Genomic DNA, 24054 nt, shown 5'->3' with positions numbered 1-24054 from the left:
CTCTAATGAGATCAAATACGTTTCAGGTGTCCCGAGTTGAATGAATTGTTTTCGATGTTTACTTATTCTAGTCAAGTTTTAATTTTTTTTTATCAGGGATACCATTAATTCCGATAATTTTTAACGTTTTTTATTATTTCCTATTTGTACATTTTTTTTTAAATTAAGATTAAAAAAAATCATCAAAAGATTTAAATTATAAAAAAAATAATTAAGCGACGAACCTTTTAAACTTACCATAAATCATCAAAAAAATTAAAAAAAAATTTTTTTTCAAACTAATTTTTTTTATTTATTTTTTTCATATTTTAATATTTTTTTAACTACTAAGTATAATTTATTTAATTTACTATTTTTTTTTATTTATTTTTAAATTTAATTTCTAAATTATTTTTTATTTATTTTTTTTTTTTTTTAATTTAATTATTTACATTGGAATCAGTGCTTTTCTATTTTTTTTTTAATTATTTTTTGAAGTCCAAAGAAAATTATTAAAAAATAAAAAAAAAATCAAAAAGAAATTTGATTTTCTTTGAGAAAAGTAGAATCTTTGGTTCACTTAGCTGTTATGACTCCTACGATTTTTTCACGTTAATAGAGAAGCTTTTAATATTCGAAAAAAAAAGTTTGGTTAATTATTTGTATGGTAAGGCAACAATTTTTTTTATAAGAGGGGCTTTGGTTCTTTTAGACTATTTAACAAACAATTTTTGCTCAATTGGCTTGTGTATAGATATAAATATTTTTTTTATATATTATTATTATTTATTAAGTTATAATCGGTGTTTTAGTACGAAAAATGAACTCTCCTAATATAGTACGACGACAAATAAAATTAACTTAAATATTTTTTTATTTTGGTTTTTTTGAGTAAAAATTAATTATTTACGTTAAAATTAATTATTCAAGTACGTTTACTAAAATTATTTTTATTAACTTACAGGAGAAATTTTCACGAACTGCTCGTAACTTCCATTTTGATGTCAGACGGCAGCAGTGTGGCGACATGATGCACAACCGACACATTGAAATCGTCATTCCGATGCTGACTTTCACGATGCCGCCGCAAATCTACCTTGCGCTGGAACGCCTTTTCACACAAGCCACACGAAAAGGGTTTGTAGCCGGAGTGTTTACGCATGTGAGTGATTAAATTTGAACTTTGGGAGAACGCTTTCGAGCAGACAACACATTTGTGCGGTTTTTCACCTGCAAGAAAAAAACGAAAAATTTAATAAACGACCTCCAATATCGCTGAGGAACCGCAATCAGGTCACAAGGGCGCCATCCATTCACGCAAAACATCTCAATTATTGCATCTCGGACTCGTCATTATGCCAAAAAAATTACTTATTGTTACTTTTCGAACAATTGAACGACGCGTTACAGTTAAAATTTGAATAATTGGCACAGTTTTCCCCAAAATTACGAAAAAATTCATATACCACAAAAAATTTTGCATTTGAATGGACCAACTCACGCAACATCTTCATTCATCGAGAGAAAAAAAATTTTTTTTGTTCACTTACCGGTATGAATATAGGTGTGCTTCTTCATATCCGACTTTTGATGAAATCGTTTGCCGCAATATTGGCACGGATATGGTCTTGTGTCGCTGTGGATCAGCAAATGTGTGGACAACGTGCTGGATCGCTTGAACGATTTTCCGCATTGCTTGCACTGAAAAGAAAAAAATTAAAAAATTAAAAATTAAATAATTAAAAAATTATTAAAATTAAATTAAATTAATTAAAAAAATTAAAAAATTAAATTTAAATTAAATTAAATTAATTAAAAAATTAAAAATTAGTGAAAAATCCTCCGGGACTTTTTTTTAAATTTTAAAACGTAAAAAAAAAAATATTTTTTTTTTATTTGTTCAACCGATTGACGTAAATACATTAAATTTTTTAAATTCAGTTCATGACGAAAAAAAAAATGAGTAACCAACTTAAAACAAAAAAAAAATATATATTCAAACAAAACTGATTAAATATTTATTTAATCAAAGAATGGAAGTTTTATAGTGATTGAAAAAATATTACAAGTCGCATCTTGCTGGAAAAAATTAATAAAATAATTAGAAACACGCAATAAGACCATCAATTTGTTGTAAAATAAAAACCTCACGATAACTAAGTAAATGATTTTGAAAAGGGGTGAGGGAAGTTCTATTTTTTTTTTTGCTTCTTCACTGAGCGTCGTTAGTAAATAAACTTAATTAAATCATTAAATAAACCGTTTTGACCAAATTAACCCTTTTCCTGTTCTTCACGATAAAATATAATTATTATTACTTTAGTTTTTTGACCACTTCAAACAAATTATAACGGAGTCCATATCAAATCTACTGATTAATTGTCGCGTTTTGATTGCTCCTCACAAAAATTATGACAACTAACTGTCGTGATGTCATGCAATTCTTTCGTAACGTAAACAATTTTTTGTGTTTTTTTTATTATTTTTATTGATTTCTGTTCAAATTTATAACTTGATAAAATAATTTCCGAAGATTTTTGTCCGAAACTGCGCAATTGCGACACTTTCGTGTCGGTATTTCTTGAAAGACGTTTTTTTTTTGTTTTATATTTAAATAATAAATAGAATAAAAATAAATGTTTCAATCGAGCGAAGAAAAGATGTCGCGATTTTAATAACAAATATATTCATTTTTTTAATATATTTGAACAATTGTTTCTACTAATATTCTTTTTTTTCTAGAACGGATACAAACATATATAAATATATCTCTAAAATAATGAGAACATTGATTATTTAAACAGCATGTGTCGATCACTTGTGTTTGTTCTACTTTACACAAATCCTATATTTTTTAAAACTCGGTTTAATTGTTGTGAAAATGACAAAAGATATATTTTTTTTGTATGAAACAAAGTAATTGTCTTTCGATGCATAATAAGCAGTCAGGCAGACAATACCAATATTGGGCTTTCCAAAACGTAACTTTTTTTTTCTGAATAAAGAATTCATTCAATTTTATGTTAAATAAGTCAATTTTTTAAAAATTTCATTACAACACAGGATGCTGTTGACCTGGCGCCCATTTTGTGTGACTTTTCAGCAGCAAAAATGCAGCTTAATAAATCTTTTGATTATCACGACGAAGAGAAAATTTATTTATTTATTTACGTTCTAGATAATTATCAATATTTGTGGAGAATAAATTAAAAATTGTACTGGACACAAGACAAAAAGTTTATGAATATTCATGAAACAATAGAAAGACAAGAGAGAAAGAGCAGCACCTGATTTACAACTGGCTGTAATGGAAATATCTTTAAGATATATAAATTAGGCGGATACAAATTTATAATTTTTTTTTTGTTCTTTGTTTTATTTTGAAGGTTAAAAAATTAATGGAACAAAAATCAATATAAAAAAATAATAAATTTTTAATCAACGTTTAAAAAATTATTATTAAAAAAATATTTTCAAACATTTTTTTAGTTAAAAAATATATATTTAATAAAAAAATAAAATTTTTTTAAGGAATACTTTTTTTAATTTTCAATTTTTGTTTAATTTTTTGAACATTTAAATATTAAAAATTATATCTAAAAAATAATTTAATATTTTTCATAAATAATTTTTTAAATTAAATTAAATTTTGAAAAATTAATTTAATATAAAGTTTTTTAAAATTTGAAATAAATATTTTTTAATTTTAATAAAATTTGTATTAAAATTAGTATTTTTTTGATTAATTTTCTGCTTTGAAATATTATTTTAAATAATTTTTTTTAAATATTTATAAAATATTTTTCATTTTTCAAAAACTTTTTTAAGAAATTTATTTATAATTTTATAAAATATATAAATATTATATAAATATTATAATTATTTTTAATTAATTATTTAATAATTTTTAATAAATAAATAAAATAAATTAAAAAATAATATTTTTTGAGTCTAAAATAAATAATTGAACTTTAAAAAATCTCAATTCAATTCATATAAAATTTTTAAATATATAATAATGATAAAAAATTAATTAAATATATTTGATACAACAAAATATTGAAAAATAATAAAAATAATTAAACTCATTTATTATTTTATATAAAAAATTAGAAAAAAATATTTTTTTAGAAATTCATCGGTAAAAAAAATGTTTCATGAACAAGAAAAAAAAATAAATTTGTATCAGCCTAAAAATAAAATAAAATAATGAAGATGTTAGAGTACATAAAAATTCAATAAAGCACTAACAAAACTGTCGCGACTCGTGCCACTATCTAAAGATTTAATCGTCTTTTATTCGTTTTTTTTTCTTTCTACTCCGTTCGAGTAAAATTAATTAATATTTTCGTTACCTTAAATATGATAATAAAACATGAATATTAAATTATATTTATAGAAAAAAAATATTATTAAGGAACGATAGATCTTCCATATCGTCACGATATTGATTTTAATTAGTTGTTAACAAAATACGCTGCCACATTATAAAGATAATAAAAATATGTGAGGTCTAGAAAAAAATTCCTCAATAAAAATTAATAAATTGATTGAATAAGTCGCTTTTAATGACAATCAAAAGTTGATATTAATAGTCTGCGCTCTTTATTACAAAAAAATCACTTTGCGTAATGAATATGTCGCTAAATTATTCATGAACGAGAGTTGATTTTTCTAAAGCAAAGTAAATAATAACGAGTCATAATGCATGTGACAGACATAAAATATCGACGTTTTAGCGTAAACAAACCCTTTTATTATTGTATCATCGTGGAGTTTAAATCGTGGGGACCGCAGTCTTATAATTAAAAAGAAATTATCGTAAAAAAATGTGTTTCTTTGTTCAACTTACCTGGAAATTTCTCTCTCTGCGTCGTCCCGTCTCTTCCGAATGCAGTTTATTTTGCGCCGTGGAATCGGGTCGCGTTAACTCCTTATCGATATTATTGTTGCCATTATTTCCATGCATAATCACATTATTATTGTTCAACATAAACATCGTATTCTTATTGTTCATATTTCGATTATTGTTTATATTATCGTTATTTGCGCGATTTTCGCCACGTTTCCCATGCGCACTATTTTTGTTACTTTCACTAATAATTTGTTCCTTTACTTTTTGCTGCAAATGTGTAAAATATCCCTTATCAATTTTGCCATAATTGAATTCGTTGGTGCGTGCACTGTGCTGCAGCAGGGTCAGATTTTTGAGATTGTTGTAGTGTTTGAGGAAATTGGTGCGATTTTCGAGATTTTCGATGCTTTGCTGCAAATCCGTGTGTTCGACGATGCTTTTTTCTTGCTCGCACATGCTGGCGGGCGACCAGATGATCGAATTTGAACGACTATTGAGAATCGTCGGTGTTGTGCTGAGACTGCTGTTGAGGTTATTGCTATTGTTGTGAGAGTTTGTTGGTTTTGTCGACAAATTTAGAGGCATATCTTCGTCTAAACATGAAATTTTTTACATTTTTTATTGAAATTTTTAATAAAAAATATTTTTTACTTACCAATTTGTTCATCTTTTTCAGGAGTGAGGGTATATTCTCGATTATTACTGCCAACGCTGGGCGATCGAGCAACTTGTGCGGCATTTGGTAACAAAAGCTGAGGCCAGAGAAGAGCTCCCGAGTAAAATAATGGGTTGTAAATAAATGGAAGATCTGAAATTTAATAATTTATTAATTAATTTTTAATTAAAATTAAATTAAATTTTAAAAAATTAAATTGAAAAAATTAATTAATCAAAAAATAAATTATTAAATTTTTTTTTAAAAAAAATTATTTTTTTTTTAAAAATTTATAATTTTTTAAAAATTTTTAATTTTTTTTCAAAATTGTAATGTTTTAAAATTTTATTAATTTTTTAGAGAATTAATTTACTTATTAATTATTTAAAAAAAAATTATTTTCTAAAATTTTTTAAAAAAAATAATTAATTTTTAGGTTTTAAAAAATTCTTCTTACCTCTCGTATTCCATTTTTGCCCAAGAACAGAATTAAAAGCCGATGCCCGTTGAATAAAGCTCGAATTTGACGAATTTTCATCCATGCTGATGTTGGACAAGGCACTTGGAGGCGATGGCGGAGGTGATAAGTGAGCCATTTTCTAAAAAAGAACAAAAAATCCCTTTTATTATGTGAAATCACTCGTGCCAAAAATTATTCCCACGCTTCGTGCACACGCTTCACACGGCCCATCATCGCTCCCTCAACGAATACCAAAGTACGGTAGATCGGAAATTTATTCGTTTATTCATGTAAAATGCGTTAAATTGAGACTTTGTGAACATTTTTCTGTCATGTGAGTTTTTTCTTCATTTTATATGGCGGCAGAAATTTTTTTTTGTATATGAAAATGTGTAAAACAAACCGCGAAGAACAAATAAAAATGCACGCAATCAAAGTAATTTATTTGCACTTATATAAGGAACGCGTGGTGCTTTATGCGATATTCATCAGATTCTTATCATTCTTAATTTGTAAAATGTTTTCAATTATTTTTATTGTTTCTGGCTGTGAGTTGTAGCACAGAAGTCACACGTTAAATTGTCGTAAAGGCAATAAAAAGAGAATAAAAGAGCGATATGGCAATTTGATTGATCATAAAATTTCACTTATGGCTTTTTTATTATTTAAAATCGAATTAATTTAAAGTGTATTAAAATTTTTTTTATTAAAAAAAAAATATTTTTTTAATAATTATAAATGGAAAATTAGAAAATATGTGAAAAATCAATAAAACGTGATTGATTATAACAAGGTAAAATATTATAAATAATTTATTTGAAGCAACCTCGTCAACAATCAATCGTCAAGAATAATTGTTATGTTAAACCTACAATTATCCTGTTAACTAAATAGACTTGAGTCAATAATAAAATAATTTTTCTGTTATTTTTTTCAATTTAATAAAGAATTTTTAAATTTTAAAATTAATTTTTTTTAATTAAAATTTTAAAATTTTTTTTTTAAAAAATAAAAAAAATATTTTTTTTAATTAAAATTTTTTTATTTTTAATAAATAAATAAAATATTTTTAATAAAGTAATAAAATAATATTTTTAAATATTTTTTTAATTTTTAATATTTTTAAATTAAGTATTTTTATTAATAATAAATAAATAAAATTTTAATAATGCAATTTGAATCAAATTTTTTATTGAACAAAAAAACTATTAAATAAAATTTTAAATTATAAAAAATAAATTATATTGGAATAAAAAAAATATTTTATAAAATGTTAAATATATAAATAAATAAATTTTAGTAAAATGAAAAATATTTTAGATTTAAATAATGATATTTTACAAAAATTCTTTTTAAATCATTTTCGATTAATAAAATTATTTTTTTAAATTTTCTTAAAAAATTTCTCATTATTTCAATGATCTAAGATTTTAGAAAATTATAAAAAAAAATTAAAAACTGAAAAACTTATACATATTTACTAAAAAAATTTTTTTTGTACAAAATTTCAAATTTTAATATTTTTTAAACTGCTTTCTTGTTTTATATTCAGATTTAATTTAAATATCTAACAAAAAAATTATATACTCACCGAAATATGTTATATTAAGATTTTGATGTTCAACGACCGCTGTCCTCCGACACTCGAAAAGTTTCTCCGGGTACAAAAAACAATACAAATATAATAATGATGATAATGTTGCAGCTGTTGTTGCTTAATAATAATGATGCGCTTTTTCTCGATTTTGATGTGATTCTTGCTCGTGCCTCTTTTTAACTTTTTTTTTTATTATAACAATGTATTTTCTAATATATCGTCTGGCAGTCTGTTTTTGTTTTTTAATTTATCGATGAATTGAACAGGCACACTTCTCTTATTTTCTTGTTTTTCTTTTGGATTTTTATTTTCGGATTTTGTGTGGAAGAGGAACACAATAAAAATTAATATTCTTTGATTTTACTAAATTTTTAAACAGTTTTTTATAATTTTTCTTAGTTGTTGTCTTGCAGATGTCTCACTTTTTAATTAAACACAATTTTTAATCGAGTAAAAATATCATTTTACTCCAAAATTCTGATTTAGGAAATTCTTGTTAATTCAAATCAAGCAGAAAAAATCCTTTTTCAATTTAATTTTTTTTTCTCAGTTTCCAAAGACGACGATCAACCGTTCGATTTGGTGCCTCGCACCTGACTGATTTTTAAAGTGTGGTATAAAACAAGAAGAAGGCAAGCAAATAATATTAATAATATGTGAGTGTCTGTGTCTATAAAAAGTACATAAACATCTGTATCAAGTCCGTTTTGAATTACCTCGTCGTGCTCGGTACGTGTTTCTGTGCTTTTTTTACGGAGGAAAGGTAGAACAACAGAGACAACGATGATCTTTTTTTTTTGTAAATTAAAGGTAACTTCAATACAGGAGGCACCAAAACATATGCATCGCAACGTCGCTTCGCATACACACGGAACATATGGGCGGAATACGCGCGCGGACAACGAAAGAAGATAATAAAACTGATATGTGCTTGTTCGTTCTCGCGATCAATCGTGTGGATTTGTATGAGAAAAAAAATGTTGAATATAAGGGTAATTTTGAACGTTTTTTTTTTCGAGCGTCACCCTTAATCGAAAGTTTGAGCTTTTTTTCTTTATTTTCAATTTTTTCCTTTTTTTTATTTTTTAATATTATTTTTCTTGATTTTATTTTAATGTAAAAAAATTTAATTTTGATTTATTTTTAATTTTTTTAATTTTTAATTTTTTTTTATTTTTTTATTAATTATTTAAAAATTTTCTTTATTTTCAATATTTATCATCTAATTTTTTTATTTTTTTTTTTTTTTTTTGCTTTTTCATGATATTTAATTATTTTGTGATAATTTAATTTAATTTATTTTTTTTTATTATTTTTTTTTTAATTTAAAAATTTATTTATTTTTTCTAATTTAATTTTTTATTAAAAGTATTTAAATTTTTTTAATTTTTATTTTCATTAATTTTTCAATTTTTATTTTTAAACTTTTTTTATTTATTTAAAAATTTTTATTTTAATATTTTTCATTAATTTTTATTTTTTTTAACTTAAACTTTTTTTTTTAAAAAGTTTTTTTATTTGTAATTTTTTCATTTTTTTTTATTTATTTTTTAATATTATTTTTTTCATTTTTTTTTTTCAAACCTTTATTTAAAAAATATAAAGATATAAAAAATGTAATTTAATTTCTTTTTAAATTAATTTTAATTTAATTTATTATTTTTTTTATTTATTTAATTTAAATTTTATTTTCCCTTTTTTTAATTTTATTTATTTTCAGTTTTCTTTATTTATTTTTAATTTAAAAAAATAATAATTTTTTTCCTTTATTTTATTTTTTTTTTTAAATTTTCAATTTAAAATTAATTTTAACAGAAAAAGTAGAAACAATGATCATTTCGCAATATTTTATTATCAAACAATGAACCACTTTTCTGCGTTTCTTCCTTTTTCGTTCGGTTGTTAGTCATTTTGCAGAATTTGCAAAGCGGAGAAACTAAGTAAGCGCCAAAACGATCTCATGCATGAAATTTAATTCGTCTGTGAATAAAAATATTATTACACATATTTTACACTTTTTCGTTTTCTTTTTCGTTTGTCATCGTCGTCGTTTGCATTTTTCTACATAAACTCGACAACATATGCTCCAGCTCCTACCTACAATGTAACGGAAAGTCGCGTGCCTTTTGTGTGGCTGTGAATGTTCTTTTCGTGTAAACCTTTTTATTTCCTTTTATCTTCCTACACATTGTTCTTCAAAAAAACGCTTTTTTCTTCAGATTTTTTTTTTATTATTATTAATTCCTTTTTAATCGTGCGTATTTTGCGAGAATCTCTCAAGAAAGACAACTAACGAGTGTTTTACACCTTGTACAGTTTTTTTTCTTCCTTCTTTTATGACAACAACCGATAATTCTTCACTAATTGAATTGAAATTATTTACAAATGTTCTTTTTTTTCGTCGGATAAAAATATTTTTAATGAAAGAAGGCGAAAAATGTCGCCTTCGTTTGAAGTTTTTCGACATAGGACCCAAATTAATAATGAAAAAAAGTAGAAATGATTGATAAATGAATGATTTTTAGTATTTCTTTGCGGCAGCCAAACGTGTTGGAATCGCTGTTTGCGGTAAAATGACAAAAAAGGAAGAATGTCTAGCAGTTAATCATCGAAACTCGAAACGAAAGTGCTAATTTTCCTGCAATGCCAAACGAAAGAAAGGCAACAAAAAAAGCGATTCCCAGAACATGAGGTAATTATAAAATTAAAATAAAAGACGCGACAGATGATTCTGGCATTCCTTTTCATTAATTTTTCGATTACTGGGCCAAAAACTCAACATCAAGGACAGGCAGCTGACAATATTTATGGAAGGCTTTTATCGTAATGAACACGTGCATTTATCTCATAAACATTAATTATAGCGCGCGCGACTCAATTGCCATTCGACGATGAGCCATTCAGCTAATTAAATCATGCTAAATCTATCTTTGTAATTAACTCATAAATTATTCAAAGGATATCAATTATCGTTAAAAATGATTGAAAGTGGCAATCAAAAGTGATATCTATTGAATGATTTCGTGGAAAAAATATTTTCTATTGATTTTCATTCAAATATTTTTTTTTTTTGAGGCCCGATTTTTGATAATTTTCATATATTTATTTAAAAATTTTTTTTTAACATATATTTAATTATTTTAATTTTTTATTTAATAATTTTTTACATATTTTTTTATCATTAAATTACTTTTTTTTTATTATAATGAAAATAATTATTTTAATTTTTTAGACAAAATTTTATAAAAAAAAATAAATTATTTAAAAAAAAAATAAAAAAAATTAATTAAATAAAATAATTAAAAATTCATTCCTATTAAATAAATCTCCTTAATTTAAATTTTAAATTTTTATTGAGTTTTAAGACATTTTTAGATAAAATTTCACTTAAAAAATCAAAATTAGTTAAAATAATTGAAAAATCAGTAATCTAGCTGTCTCTTTTTATCGTATATTGTTTTCTCGCTCATTCAAAAACTTTTAATACCGCCTTTGAATTTGCTCGTTTCTGATTGGTCGAACGATTTTTATCAAAGTTTTTTGCTCGAACATGATTTTTAATGAATAAATAATTTGAAAAAAAGTGAAAATTTATTAAGATTTTTAATTTAAATTAAATAAAAATTTTTAAATTATTTTTTAAAAAATTATTTTTAATTTTTTTCAAATTTTTGTAAAAATATTGGGCTCATAAAATTTGTAAAAAAATAAAAATTTATTAAAAATTATTTTTATTATTATATTTATAAAATAAAATTTAATTAAATTAATTTTTTAATTTAAATTTAAAAAAATCAGTTTTATAAATTATTTTTTTTTATTTTTAAAATAAAATATAATATTTAATCCCCGAAATTTAAAATAATTCAACGAACATTTGGTCAGTTCATTGTCAATTCCTATTACTAAATTGCAACATTAATAACGATAATTCAATATATATTTAGTTTATATTATTACAGACATTTATTTACAAAAGGGGCAAGTTCGTTCACGTTTGATTTGAATTTCAAATGAACATTTATTTGCTAAAGCGAATGAGTTGGAAGATTTATAATGCTTGACAGTTTGTTAAGTTTCCAACAGTTGTTTGAAATATTTTTGTTATTAAGGTCTATCTAATTATTGTTATTTTAGTTCAACTCAATCCTCAATGATATTTCTTTGTTTGTTTGTTTTCTTCATTTATTTTAATATTTATGCCCAAAAATTATTTTACGCACATTTATTCATGAGACATTTTGATGAGAAGGATGATTTCTTTTTTTTTCCTCGTTTTCTTTAACGAACAAGTAACATGCATAAAAATAATAAATATACTTAATAATAAAAAAAAAGTGGCAAACACCTGCTGCTCCGTTGCTCTTTGGCTGCTAACTGCTTTTATTGTATAGATTTTTGGTCGTCGTGTAAAATAAAACGCTACACTAACGGACTGTCTAAAAAGTAACATAATTTTATCGAAAAAAATAATCTAAGCCAAAGACGTTTTTTTTATATATATTTACGGAAATTCCATATGTTTTAAAATTATTTTTGGATTTTTTTTTTTTTTTTTTTTTTTTTTGAATAAAAATCTTTTTTGATATCTTTGATTCACAAAAAGTTGGTTGATTAGCTTAATGACAACATAAATCGATGAACTTTTATCTTTTTTCACATTTTAAGGAACAACTGTCCTTTTTTTAAAATAAAAAAAATAAAAACGCTCAATGTCCAGTTATAACAGTCTGGTTTAATTGCATCGAAAGTCCTTCTGTTTTTGTCTGCTGTTATTTTTTTTGCATTTCTTTACTTTGTTGTCTAGATCTGAAAATGAGATAAAATAAAAATAAATAAAAAAAGGACAATTTTTTGGTAAAATTTACCGATAAAAGTCCTGTCCAGCATCAAATTATAAAAAAAAAACAAAAAAAAATCAAAAGATCAAGAAACTTTGCTTTTTATCGTTGACCTATCCGTTTGAAATACCGTAACTTCATTCCTTCAGTCGCATATTAATAAAAAAAAAAACGGAGCACAAGCCATATTATGTTACCAAAGTGTGCCTACCTGTTTTTTTTTATTCATAAAATAAATATTTTGTTCCTTTTCGAGTATCCCCTTCGTATTTTTTTTTTGAAACAATTTATTTTTAAGACGAATGTGTGTGTGAGGAAAAAAATTATAAAAATATAAAAAGAGTGGCAGAAGGCACGCGTATGTCCATTCAACGGATCAGTGCATCGCATCGCTTACGACGACGACCCAATAAAGGTTTTTATTAAAGGTGAGGGTGCATTTTCGAGGTGATATGATCAAATGAATGTTAACTTTTATTGTACGCATAGATTGAATAATGAAGGTTTGATTGACATCGAGGGTTCCATCATCAAGGTGAATCCGATTCGGGCCATATGACGCTCTTGACGCGATTTTAACGGATTTTTCTAAAATAAAAAAAAAATGACGCATCGATTTTAATTTAAAATTAAAAAAAAAATTATTTACATCTGTTTTGACTCATCAGAAGAGATCGGGAGACAGAATAATGCAAAATGTAACAAAAGCAAAATTATTATGAAAAAATTTAAGTTTTTATCTTTATCTTCATTATTATAACTCATACATATTTACCACATTTCATTCAATAACTTTCTTGTGGTGTCTCGAGAAATATGTTTAAAAGGAAAAAAATTCTCTTTATAAATATGTTTTAATTTTATAACATTTTTTCTCCTTACATAATTAAGAAAAATAATAATAAAAGAGAAGATCGACATACGACGACGACTTTGACGATTATATTATGCATGAAAGTTAAAAAAAAGAATTTTTTCGGAAAAGGTAGAGAAATCTTTCGGAACAAAGCTAGCAAGAAACTCTTCATTAAACATATGATATTACTTAAATCTACATCGATAAATATTATTATTATTAAAAAGAAAAAAAACTATAAGAGTAGTTAACAGAAACTGGATGAGGAACGAAAAAAAAAGAGAAATAAGAAAAATTAATACACCTGTCACCCGAAAACGAATACGCGCGTGCTCTGCTTCTTTTCTTCGTACACCTTTCTTTCCAACACAGATAATTTTTTTTTATATTTAGGTATCTGCAACATCCACGTGCCATGATATTATTACTTTTGATGAATAAACGTGTGAGGATTTTGTGCATCTCGGCAGTTTTGCGGGCGCAAATGATGTTGATGAGCAGTCGTGACGAATGTTTCTCAGGTAAAAATCGTGCGTTTGAAATTTCGTTTCGGGAAGCGGTTCTGCGATTGCTAAAAATAAAATATATATTAATGAGAAAGGTCTTAATGTTTGAAATTACAAAAAAAATAATTAATACAAATATCATCAAATGTTTTAATGATTTGAAATAAAAATTATGAAATTTAATTTTAAATTTGAATTTAAAATTTTTAAAAATTATGAAAAAATATTTAATTAAAAAAAATTATTTAAAAATTTAAAATTAAAAGAAAAAAAATTTTTTTTAAAGCAAATTTGATAAAGTTATTTGAAATAATTTTCGAAATAAAAAAAAATAAATGAAAAAAAAATTATTTTAATTTAATTGAATTAAATTAATTCACAATTAATTTTAAAAAAATCACCAAAGAAATAAAATTTTAATTTTTTTTTATAAATTTACAAAAATAAAATTTTTAAAATATAATTAATTAATTAAATAACAACAATGTTCAAAAAATACTATAAATGATAAAAATTATTTAAAAAAAAAATTAAATTAAATTGAAAACAATAAAGAATTAAATTAACATTTTTTTATAAAAATATTTAATATAAATAAAAAAATATTTTTATAATAAAATTATTATTTTAATAATAATAAATTAATTCTTTTAAAAAAATTAATTATTTGTCATTTTAAATTATTTTTTTTAATTAATTTATTTATTTTTAAATTTTTTAATGTGAACCACATTAATTAATTTTTTCTATTTTTTTTAATTTTATAAATTCTTCTAAATAAAATTTTCTATTAAGCTTTTTAAAAAAAATAATTAATTAATAAACTAAATAAATAAAATAATATTTAATTAATTAAAAAATTAAATTTAAAAAAATCAAAAATTAATTTAATTTTAATTTTTTTTAATGAAACAATTCCTTAAGTTACCTAATGAATCGTACTTAATGCAATGTGTTCCTTTATTTTCAGCTAGCGCATTGCTCGGATTGCGTGCAAGGAACCATCAAGGTGTTGCACTTAATTTGGTAAACATCTGATGTGATTTTTGCCTCAATATTGCGTGATTTTCGACGCAATCTTGCGCAATTCTTCCAAAAGAAACAACAGATTGTGCATAATAATGTAACGAATAATGAACTTGAATCGCATTATTACAACTATTACATGTCGTTCCGTTTAAAATTATTACATCAAGCAGCCATTTTCGAAATCTAGAAGGAAAGGGAGACGAAGCCAAGTCAATGCAAAATCATATTACGGTGCAATATTACCTATTTTAATGTTTCCAGCTGCACTTCAAGCACACGTCATTTGTCCACGCTTCGTGATTCTACCATTTTGTGAATCAACGCATCACAAAAAATGCAACAGAGCGAAACTTCCCACCCCTCGGAACAAAATTTTTCGACGGTACGTATGGATTTGACGATTTCGGGAGGAAGATGGTTGATTATTTTTTCAAACCGACAACGACATATGTTAATTGCGATCATTACTTTTGTTCTTCTAGGATATCCTGATGGCCTTTAACGGTTTTCGTTTTGTGGTAAAAAATAAATTTCTCCTTCGACATTCCATCGGAGATGCCTTTTTCCGTTCGCTTGATGCCTTGACAAACGTTTCCTAATGCAATTATTAGAGACAGAGAGAGAAAACACGCCAGGATAAGTGCAATTATCCCGAATTTCTTCAAACAATTGAAAAGTGTAAAAAAAATTATTTATCAATGAATGCAACGTTCTTCCTGTGTCTCGTTCGTCGTCCTGACAAGTGACACCTTTTTCCGTAAAGTGCATCACAAGTTGTGTGAATGAACTGAGAAATGTCCCAAATGTCTGGCAAGAAAAGAATTTTACGTAACAGATATTTGATAATTTACCAACAATTGCTTAAAACAAATATAAATTACGTTTGACCTCGGTTTGTGTGAAGGGAATTCGCAAAAAAAAAGTAATTGAACATATTGCACATTGCACGTTACAGTAATTCTGTCTTAATTTCGTTGTGAACATCCTCAATTGCATGAGACGAGACTTGGGAGTGAAATATGGGTGCCATGAAGATATCAATGAACTTTATAAGATTCCAATTAAGTAGTAACGTACATTTTTTTCTCGAACGTTGGGCAATTATTTTCAGTTGATTGACCTTTTTTGCCTGTGCTTTTGCATTTGAATTATTCGATTTTTCCTTTTGGTTGTCATTCTCTTCTTCTAAGGTGCTATCTAAATGTGTAAGAGAATTGCAATTTCATTGAAATTGATTAAAAAATTAAATTTAAATATTTTTTTTAAATTGATTTTAATAAAATATAAAATACTATAAATAAATTTTAATTCAACAAATAAAATTAAAATTATTTTAAAATTATTATTAAAAATTAATTATATATTTATTATCAAAAGAAAATTTAATTAATTAATTTTAATAAAATTAAATTAAAATTGATTAAAAATTTTTAAAAAATTATATTCGATTTAAAATATTTTTTTTTAAAATATTGATCATAAATAAATATATTAAAGTCTTAATTGTTTTTTTTTTTGTTTTGAATAAATTTTCATTTGATAAATAAAATAAAAAATTAATTTAAAAAAATTAAAATTTAATTATTTTTAGTTAAAAAAAATTTATTAATTAATTTTTGCTATTAAATTAAAATTATTTTTAATAGATTTTAAGCAAAATATCTTATATTATCATCAATTTTAAAGAAAATAAACGAAAAATAACCGGGAAAAAATTAAAAAAATGAGTCGAATAAAACGGATAAGTTATACCCAGTGAATAAAACACACATTCAATTAATGTGTGAAAATAATACATATTAGTACATAACATATGCAACTCATTTAATTCAGGTAACTCGTGAGTTGTATCTTATAACGGCAATATTTTCATTTAAAAATTAAATTTTGATGAAAACGAATCAATTTAATAAATTTTTATATTTTTCAGAAATTTTATAAAAAAAAAATATATAAAAAATAATTTTAAATTATCTTGACAAGTTTTTTTCAAAATAAAGGCAAACTAAGTTTCAATAAAAATTTTTTTTTGAGTCAAAATATATTTTTTTAACAATGCTGAAATAACTCTTTAATTTATATTCTGGGTTGATAAATTAAAAAATCTTCAAGAAATATTTTTTTAAATTAAGATTTTTGTACGAAATCATATGAAAAAAAATTATTTCAACTATAAATAAAAATAATATAAATAAAACTTTTGTCTAAAAATTTTTAAAATAATATAAAATTTGAGAGTATTGTAAAAAATAGTAAAATATTAAAATTTTTACCTAAAATCCAACAATTAAAAAAAAAATTTAACATACACAAATACACAATATGTATTGGTTTTATATGCAAGTTCGATAAAAAAAAACAATTTTTAATTTTGATTTATTTTTTTTTTATTAGTTTCTACATATAATTCTCATTCTGTTTGGAAAATTTATACATTCAATTAAAAACTATTCCTAATTATGAATTTTTACACACTTTAAATTTTTTTTTTCTATTTATTTTTAGTTCTTGGCCATTTCCACTAAAATCGTATAAAAAAGTTGCTTTTTCCTTATTTTGAGCAAATTTATCCTAAGATGTGTGCTATTTTTTTCCTTTTTTTGCATTTAGATATGTTATCAAAAAAGAACATACATTTATCGATACAAAAGTTTTGTTTTTTTCCTACACATTGCTATCTAAACCTACATTTTTTTAGTAGACGTAAAAGTAGGGCACAGATTGAATATTATTTATTACATTTAGTTTTTTTTTTCTTTTCGTACAATGACTTTGTTGGGGGGACTCGAACAGCTAGCTGCCTTCGTAAACAGTTTCTTTAATTCTCTTTAATTAAAGCTATATTGCGAGATAATTAGATGTATATAATAAAAAAATATAAAATATAAAACATAATCTTTAAAAGAATTAATATAAAAATATGTCACAGTTTACAATTTGTATTAAAAAATTAAAAACGCATTTCTTTTAAAATCAAATTATTAACAAAGTTGCTTAATTCTAGATTTTCTCCGCAGATCAAAGCAGATCTTGATGATTACTGTCATCCTGCTGTAGAAGACCTTTCTTTTCGTCGGGAGCTGTGTTTGCTCCGTTACCAAGTGTGGTCATTTCATTGTTACTTCCAGCGTACATTGACTCGTAAACTGGATTGGCAAAGTGTCCCTGTAGAAAAAAATTTAAAAAAATTATTAAAAATTAATTTTTTCATTCAAACTAAAAAATTTTTAAAAAATAAATTAGCAAAAATTTTTACAGAATTAAAATTTAAGAAAAATAAATAATCATTTAAAACTTTGAAAAAATAAATTTAAAATTATTTAAAAATAGAATTAAAAAATTTTTTAAATTTTATTCTAAATGTACAAAAATAAATTTAAAAAAAAAAAAAATTAAAAATAAATTTAAAAAAAAATCTTTAAAATTTAAAAAAAATTATCTTACTTTGTCTGTATTATCATGAATAAATGCTGGAGGTTCATCAGTATCTCCACAATACATCGGATTAGTTATTTCAACATTTTCTGTTAGTCGAGCATGAGAAAATGGTTGACCCATTCTTCGTTTTCTACAAAAAAAAAATAACTTTTTTAATAAAAATTTCACAAAAAATAAATTTTCACGTACCTTAAGACATAAATTACAACAAAGAACGACGACACAATTATAAGAAGAATGCCCATGACAATTGTGATGAAAGTCAATACATAAGTAGTTCCATTGTCATTTAATTCTCCTTGCACTCCATCGTCTGGTACGTAGATACAAGCAGTAATTGTTCCATTATCGCAGCTGAAATTACAAAAAATTAATTTTTCTTCAATTTTTTTATGAAAAAAAGTAACTTACGTGCATTCGTTGATAGTTTCCTTTTCACAATGCCCACAGGATCCAATGCATTTGGGCGGTTTGTTACATTTTTCGCCTTCCCATTGTCCAACGCAACTACATTTTGGCTTCTGAGAGTTGTCAAGTCGACAAATTCCGTCGTTCTCGCAATAATTGATGCAAGCATGGTTATATCCGACAAGACGTTCACAAAATTCTCCATTGTATTCGCGTGTGCAATTGCAAACTGGCGTACTTTTAACACTAACGCAATTTCCTCCATTACGGCATTCGTAATTGAAACATCCGAAATCCGTTTTGTACTCTTGACAATCTACAAGAAAAAAAAATTTAACTAATTTTTTGACAAAATTTGATTAAATGCGTAACAAAGTTATTTCAAAATTTTTTTTCTAATTGAAAAATTCATTTTAATTTTTATTTATTTATTTTTTTGTATTTTTTTTTAATACTTTTAGAAATATTAAATACTAATTTTATGAAAAAAAATAATAATAACAATTGTATTAATAATTAATTAATTAAAATTAATTTATAAACTTTATAGAAAAATAATTTTTTTTTTGAAAAATTAAAAAAAAAATCAAAAAATAATTTTTAAATAATTTTTAATTTTTTTATAAAAATATTTTTCATTACTGAACAATTTTTTTAATATATTTTAATAAAAACAGAGGGCTCTAATTTATTTATCATTTTTAATCATTTTATAACTCAAAACTGCTAAAAAATTGAAACTGAAAAAAAATTTTTCCTTTGACATAGTTTTGTTTTGAAAACTAATCAAAAAATGAAACTTTTGTGTCAAAGCCATTTTTGTCAAATCTTTTTAAAAAAAAATTTAAATTTGAATTGATTTTTTAATTTTTTTCAAAACTTTTTTGAAACTTTTTTCCTTTGAAATATTTTTTTTAAAACTAAATACAAGAACTAAAAAATTTTTGTGTCAAAGCCATTTTTGTCAAATCTTGCTCCAAATGGATAAAAATTTGTCAGAGGGCTCTAATTTATCATTTTTAATCATTTTTTAACTCAAAACTGCTAAAAAATTGAAACTGAAAAATTTTTTTTCCTTTGACATAGTTTTGTTTTGAAAACTAAATCAAGAACAAAAAAACTGTGTCAAAAACTGTGTCAAAGCAATTTTTGTCAAATCTTGCTCCAAATGGATAAAAATTTATCAGGGGGCTCTAATTTATCATTTTTAATCATTTTTTAACTCAAAACTGCTAAAAAATTGAAACTGAAAAAAAATTTTTCCTTTGACATAGTTTTGTTTTGAAAACTAAATCAAGAACAAAAAAACTGTGTCAAAAACTGTGTCAAAGCAATTTTTGTCAAATCTTGCTCCAAATGGATAAAAATTTATCAGGGGGCTCTAATTTATCATTTTTAATCATTTTTTAACTCAAAACTGCTAAAAAATTGAAACTGAAAAAATTTTTTTCCTTTGACATAGTTTTGTTTTGAAAACTAAATCAAGAACAAAAAAACTGTGTCAAAAACTGTGTCAAAGCAATTTTTGTCAAATCTTGCTCCAAATGGATAAAAATTTATCAGGGGGCTCTAATTTATCATTTTTAATCATTTTTTAACTCAAAACTGCTAAAAAATTGAAACTGAAAAAAAATTTTTCCTTTGACATAGTTTTGTTTTGAAAACTAAATCAAGAACAAAAAAACTGTGTCAAAAACTGTGTCAAAGCAATTTTTGTCAAATCTTGCTCCAAATGGATAAAAATTTATCAGGGGGCTCTAATTTATCATTTTTAATCATTTTTTAACTCAAAACTGCTAAAAAATTGAAACTGAAAAAAAATTTTTCCTTTGACATAGTTTTGTTTTGAAAACTAAATCAAGAACAAAAAAACTGTGTCAAAAACTGTGTCAAAGCAATTTTTGTCAAATCTTGCTCCAAATGGATAAAAATTTATCAGGGGGCTCTAATTTATCATTTTTAATCATTTTTTAACTCAAAACTGCTAAAAAATTGAAACTGAAAAAAAATTTTTCCTTTGACATAGTTTTGTTTTGAAAACTAAATCAAGAACAAAAAAACTGTGTCAAAAACTGTGTCAAAGCAATTTTTGTCAAATCTTGCTCCAAATGGATAAAAATTTATCAGGGGGCTCTAATTTATCATTTTTAATAATTTTTTAACTCAAAACTGCTAAAAAATTGAAACTGAAAAAAAATTTTTCCTTTGACATAGTTTTGTTTTGAAAACTAAATCAAGAACAAAAAAACTGTGTCAAAAACTGTGTCAAAGCAATTTTTGTCAAATCTTGCTCCAAATGGATAAAAATTTATCAGGGGGCTCTAATTTATCATTTTTAATCATTTTTTAACTCAAAACTGCTAAAAAATTGAAACTGAAAAAAAATTTTTCCTTTGACATAGTTTTGTTTTGAAAACTAAATCAAGAACAAAAAAACTGTGTCAAAAACTGTGTCAAAGCAATTTTTGTCAAATCTTGCTCCAAATGGATAAAAATTTATCAGAGGGCTCTAATTTATCATTTTTAATCATTTTATAACTCAAAACTGCCAAAAAATTTATTAAAAAGTTAAAAAATTTTGAATTAAAAAATTTAGAAATAAATTTTTAATCAAATTCTTTCAATTAAAAAATCTTTAAATAATTTAAATTTAAATAAAAATAATTAAATAAATAAATAAATTTAAATTATTTTTAACTTACGTTCAACGAAAACAGGGTACTTCGTCTCACATTGTCCATTCTCGCAATATTTCGAACAATGATTTTCGCATCTTTTACCCCAAAAGAACTCCTTGCAGTCACATTTTGCTTCAATATCATTCCATTTGCACTCGCCATTGACACAGAAATTATCGCAATAATTATTTTTGCACTGTTTCCCATAATATCCCGATGGACACGAACAAATACTTGCGTCATTATAATTTTTCCTACAAATTCCTCCATTATCGCACTCCAAATCGACACAATTTTCGCATTGTTCTCCCGTATAACCCATTGGACAAATACATTTTTGAATGCCTCCCGAAGCATAAATGCAAGTTCCTCCATTGTGACATCGCGAGAGACAAAGATCGATCGGAATCTCGCATTGATCGCCACTAAATCCAGGTTTGCAGATGCATTTTCGCTCCGTTTGATTGTTACTCTTGTACAACACGTAACATTTCCCTGAATTTTTGCAATAATCCGAACAAATGTAATGATCGCACAAATCTCCGTCGTATTCGGGATGACAGAAGCATTTCGGGAAGCCATCCGAGTATCGACACGTCCCTTGAACACATTTCAAGTTACAAGAATCGGGAATTAGCGATTTTTCTTCGCACACAACTTTTCCATCGGTGACATTTTTGTGCAAATTATCGGGACAAGTGCAGGTTCTGCGAGATCCATTCGCTGAGGAAAGTAGACAAATACCTGACGAATGACAAGCATTTGTGGTACAAGGATTCGGTGCTTCCAAGAATTGTTTGAGTTGATGAACAACAACGAGAGAGTACGCCCGATGATTCGCATCCAAAATATGTTCGACTTCGCCATGTCCGTATTTATTGACGCGAATTATTGTTTGATTTCGCAACGTAACGTACAAGAAATCCTCGAAAACGTCAATTTTATCGGGTTTGGCGAGTTCATCGAGTTGTTTCACGTAATGAATATCGCTTCCATTCAAGGCTGAGGACTCAATTGTCGATTTTCGTTGATCTACCCAGAAGAGACGTCCCGAAGGGTAATCGATCGTTAAGCCAGATGCCCATTCAATGTCGTGCGAAACGAGAGCTTTCTTGTTGGATCCATCCATGCTGGCGTACATAATGGCTTTGAGCTTCGTTGACCATATTAAATTACGATTTTCGAGATCCAAGATAATTTCCGTGGGATATCGACCTGTATAGACAATTGTCGTGCGTTTCTTGCCATCCAAGTCCATGACGATAATTGCTTCGGATTTGGCATCCATTACGTACAATTTTTCGCTCAAATAGTCGACCGCTAACGAAATTGGGTCTTGCAAGTCCTCGACGATGGTCAAAATATCTTGATGAATTGAGGTTTCTTGTCGTTTGAAACGTTTCAGGTTATCCAAACTTTTTACGGTGACTTTTTGGATTTTTTTCGAGTGATAATCTATCCAGAAAAAGACAATTTCACCATTTGGCTTGATCCGGTAGTCAAAAGCTTTGATTTTAACGGAAAGTGTGTCGAATAGCTTTACGCTGAAACTTCCTTCGTGATTTCGATAAGGACTCATATATTGCAAGCCATTTTCTCCGGCAAACATTAATTTTTGATCTATATCCCAAGCGATGCAAGAATCGTTTTTGCCATGTCCTTTTCCGTAACCCGAAACGCATTTACAGTTAAAGTGTTCGCCTTTCTTTTCCATGCAAATTTGCGAACAAGCTCCGAACACACATCCGATTTTGGGACATCCGATCTCGTCGCTGCCGTCTTTGCAATCGAATTTATTGTTGCAACGTGTTTTGTTGGCAATGCAAATGCCTTCTGCCGCGCATTCGAAGGTGTTGTAAGGACATTTGACGCAAGCGGATTTTTCTTCGTCCGAATGATCGCCACAATCGTCGACGCCGTTGCATACCAAATTCTTTCGGATGCATTTTTTGTTTTTGCATTTGAAGGAACGCCCGTTGCAACGACCTTTGCAGGTGTCGGTTTCCTCATCTGAATTATCTAAGCAATCGTTGATGCCGTCACAAATCCAATCTTTCATGATACACATGCCGTTCTTGCATTGGAATTCGTTGTCTTTGCATTTGCAGTTTTCCTCGTCGGAACCGTTGGCGCAATCGAAGTCGTTGTCACAAAGGTATTTTCTGTAAATAATTAAAAAGTTAAAATTTTTTGATTGATTTTTAGGGTACTTTAAATTTTTTCTTAAATTTTTGTCTTTTTAACTCTTTATCTTGGTTATTTTTTATTTTTGTCAAAAATTAAAAAAAAAAAAATAAAAACAAAAAATATTTTTGAAAATTAAACAAATAAAAATTCTAAAAAAAATTAAAAAAAAATCTGATCATATAGTTTTAAATTTTATGATTTTTTTTAAATCAATTTAATTTTTTTTCATTATTTTTAGAAAAAAAAAAAATAAATTGATTTAAGAACAAAAATAATTAAATTTTCAAAAATATTTTTTTTTTTCATTATTTTTAGAGGCTTACGCAAAATAAATAAATTATTTTTATTATATTAAAAAAATAATTTTAAAAAATTTTTGTATTTTTTGCAAAATTTCTGAAAATATTTTTCAAATTTTTTTTAATGATATTTTTTAAATTTTTTTAAAATAAGAACGTTCTAAATTAAGTTTTTTTTTTTGAAAAATTAAATTAATAATAATTTTTATTTTAGTTAAAAATTATTTCAACTCATTAATTTTGCATGAAAAATTTATTTTAAAAAA

General features: G+C 24.9%; 2 protein-coding genes across 2 annotated transcripts in view; both read right to left on the bottom strand.

Annotated features, from left to right (window-relative positions):
• Nucleotides 1-952: 952 nt before the first annotated feature.
• LOC134827539 (zinc finger protein sens) lies at nt 953-6085 on the bottom strand. Its single transcript, XM_063840232.1, has 5 exons — nt 5947-6085; nt 5490-5642; nt 4832-5427; nt 1530-1680; nt 953-1209 (listed from the first exon to the last, which is right to left on the bottom strand). Exons 1-5 carry the CDS (start codon nt 6083-6085, stop codon nt 953-955), a joined length of 1296 nt encoding a protein of 431 aa, XP_063696302.1.
• Nucleotides 6086-17281: 11196 nt separating this feature from the next.
• Nucleotides 17282-24054, bottom strand: part of LOC134827622 (prolow-density lipoprotein receptor-related protein 1) — a 36173-nt gene continuing 29400 nt past the window's right edge. The window contains exons 10-14 of the mRNA XM_063840354.1: nt 21327-23464; nt 18628-18940; nt 18406-18570; nt 18223-18346; nt 17282-17943 (exon numbers count right to left, since the gene is read on the bottom strand). Of these exons, the coding sequence (XP_063696424.1) occupies nt 17797-17943; nt 18223-18346; nt 18406-18570; nt 18628-18940; nt 21327-23464 (2887 nt within the window). The 3' untranslated portion in view covers nt 17282-17796. The remainder of the gene's footprint in view (nt 17944-18222; nt 18347-18405; nt 18571-18627; nt 18941-21326; nt 23465-24054) is intronic.

This window comes from Culicoides brevitarsis, chromosome 1, assembly GCF_036172545.1.
Source record: "Culicoides brevitarsis isolate CSIRO-B50_1 chromosome 1, AGI_CSIRO_Cbre_v1, whole genome shotgun sequence".
Classification (NCBI taxonomy): Eukaryota; Metazoa; Arthropoda; class Insecta; order Diptera; family Ceratopogonidae; genus Culicoides; species Culicoides brevitarsis.
Note: the sequence above shows the minus strand (reverse complement) of the source record. Positions and strands in the feature narration are given on the sequence as shown.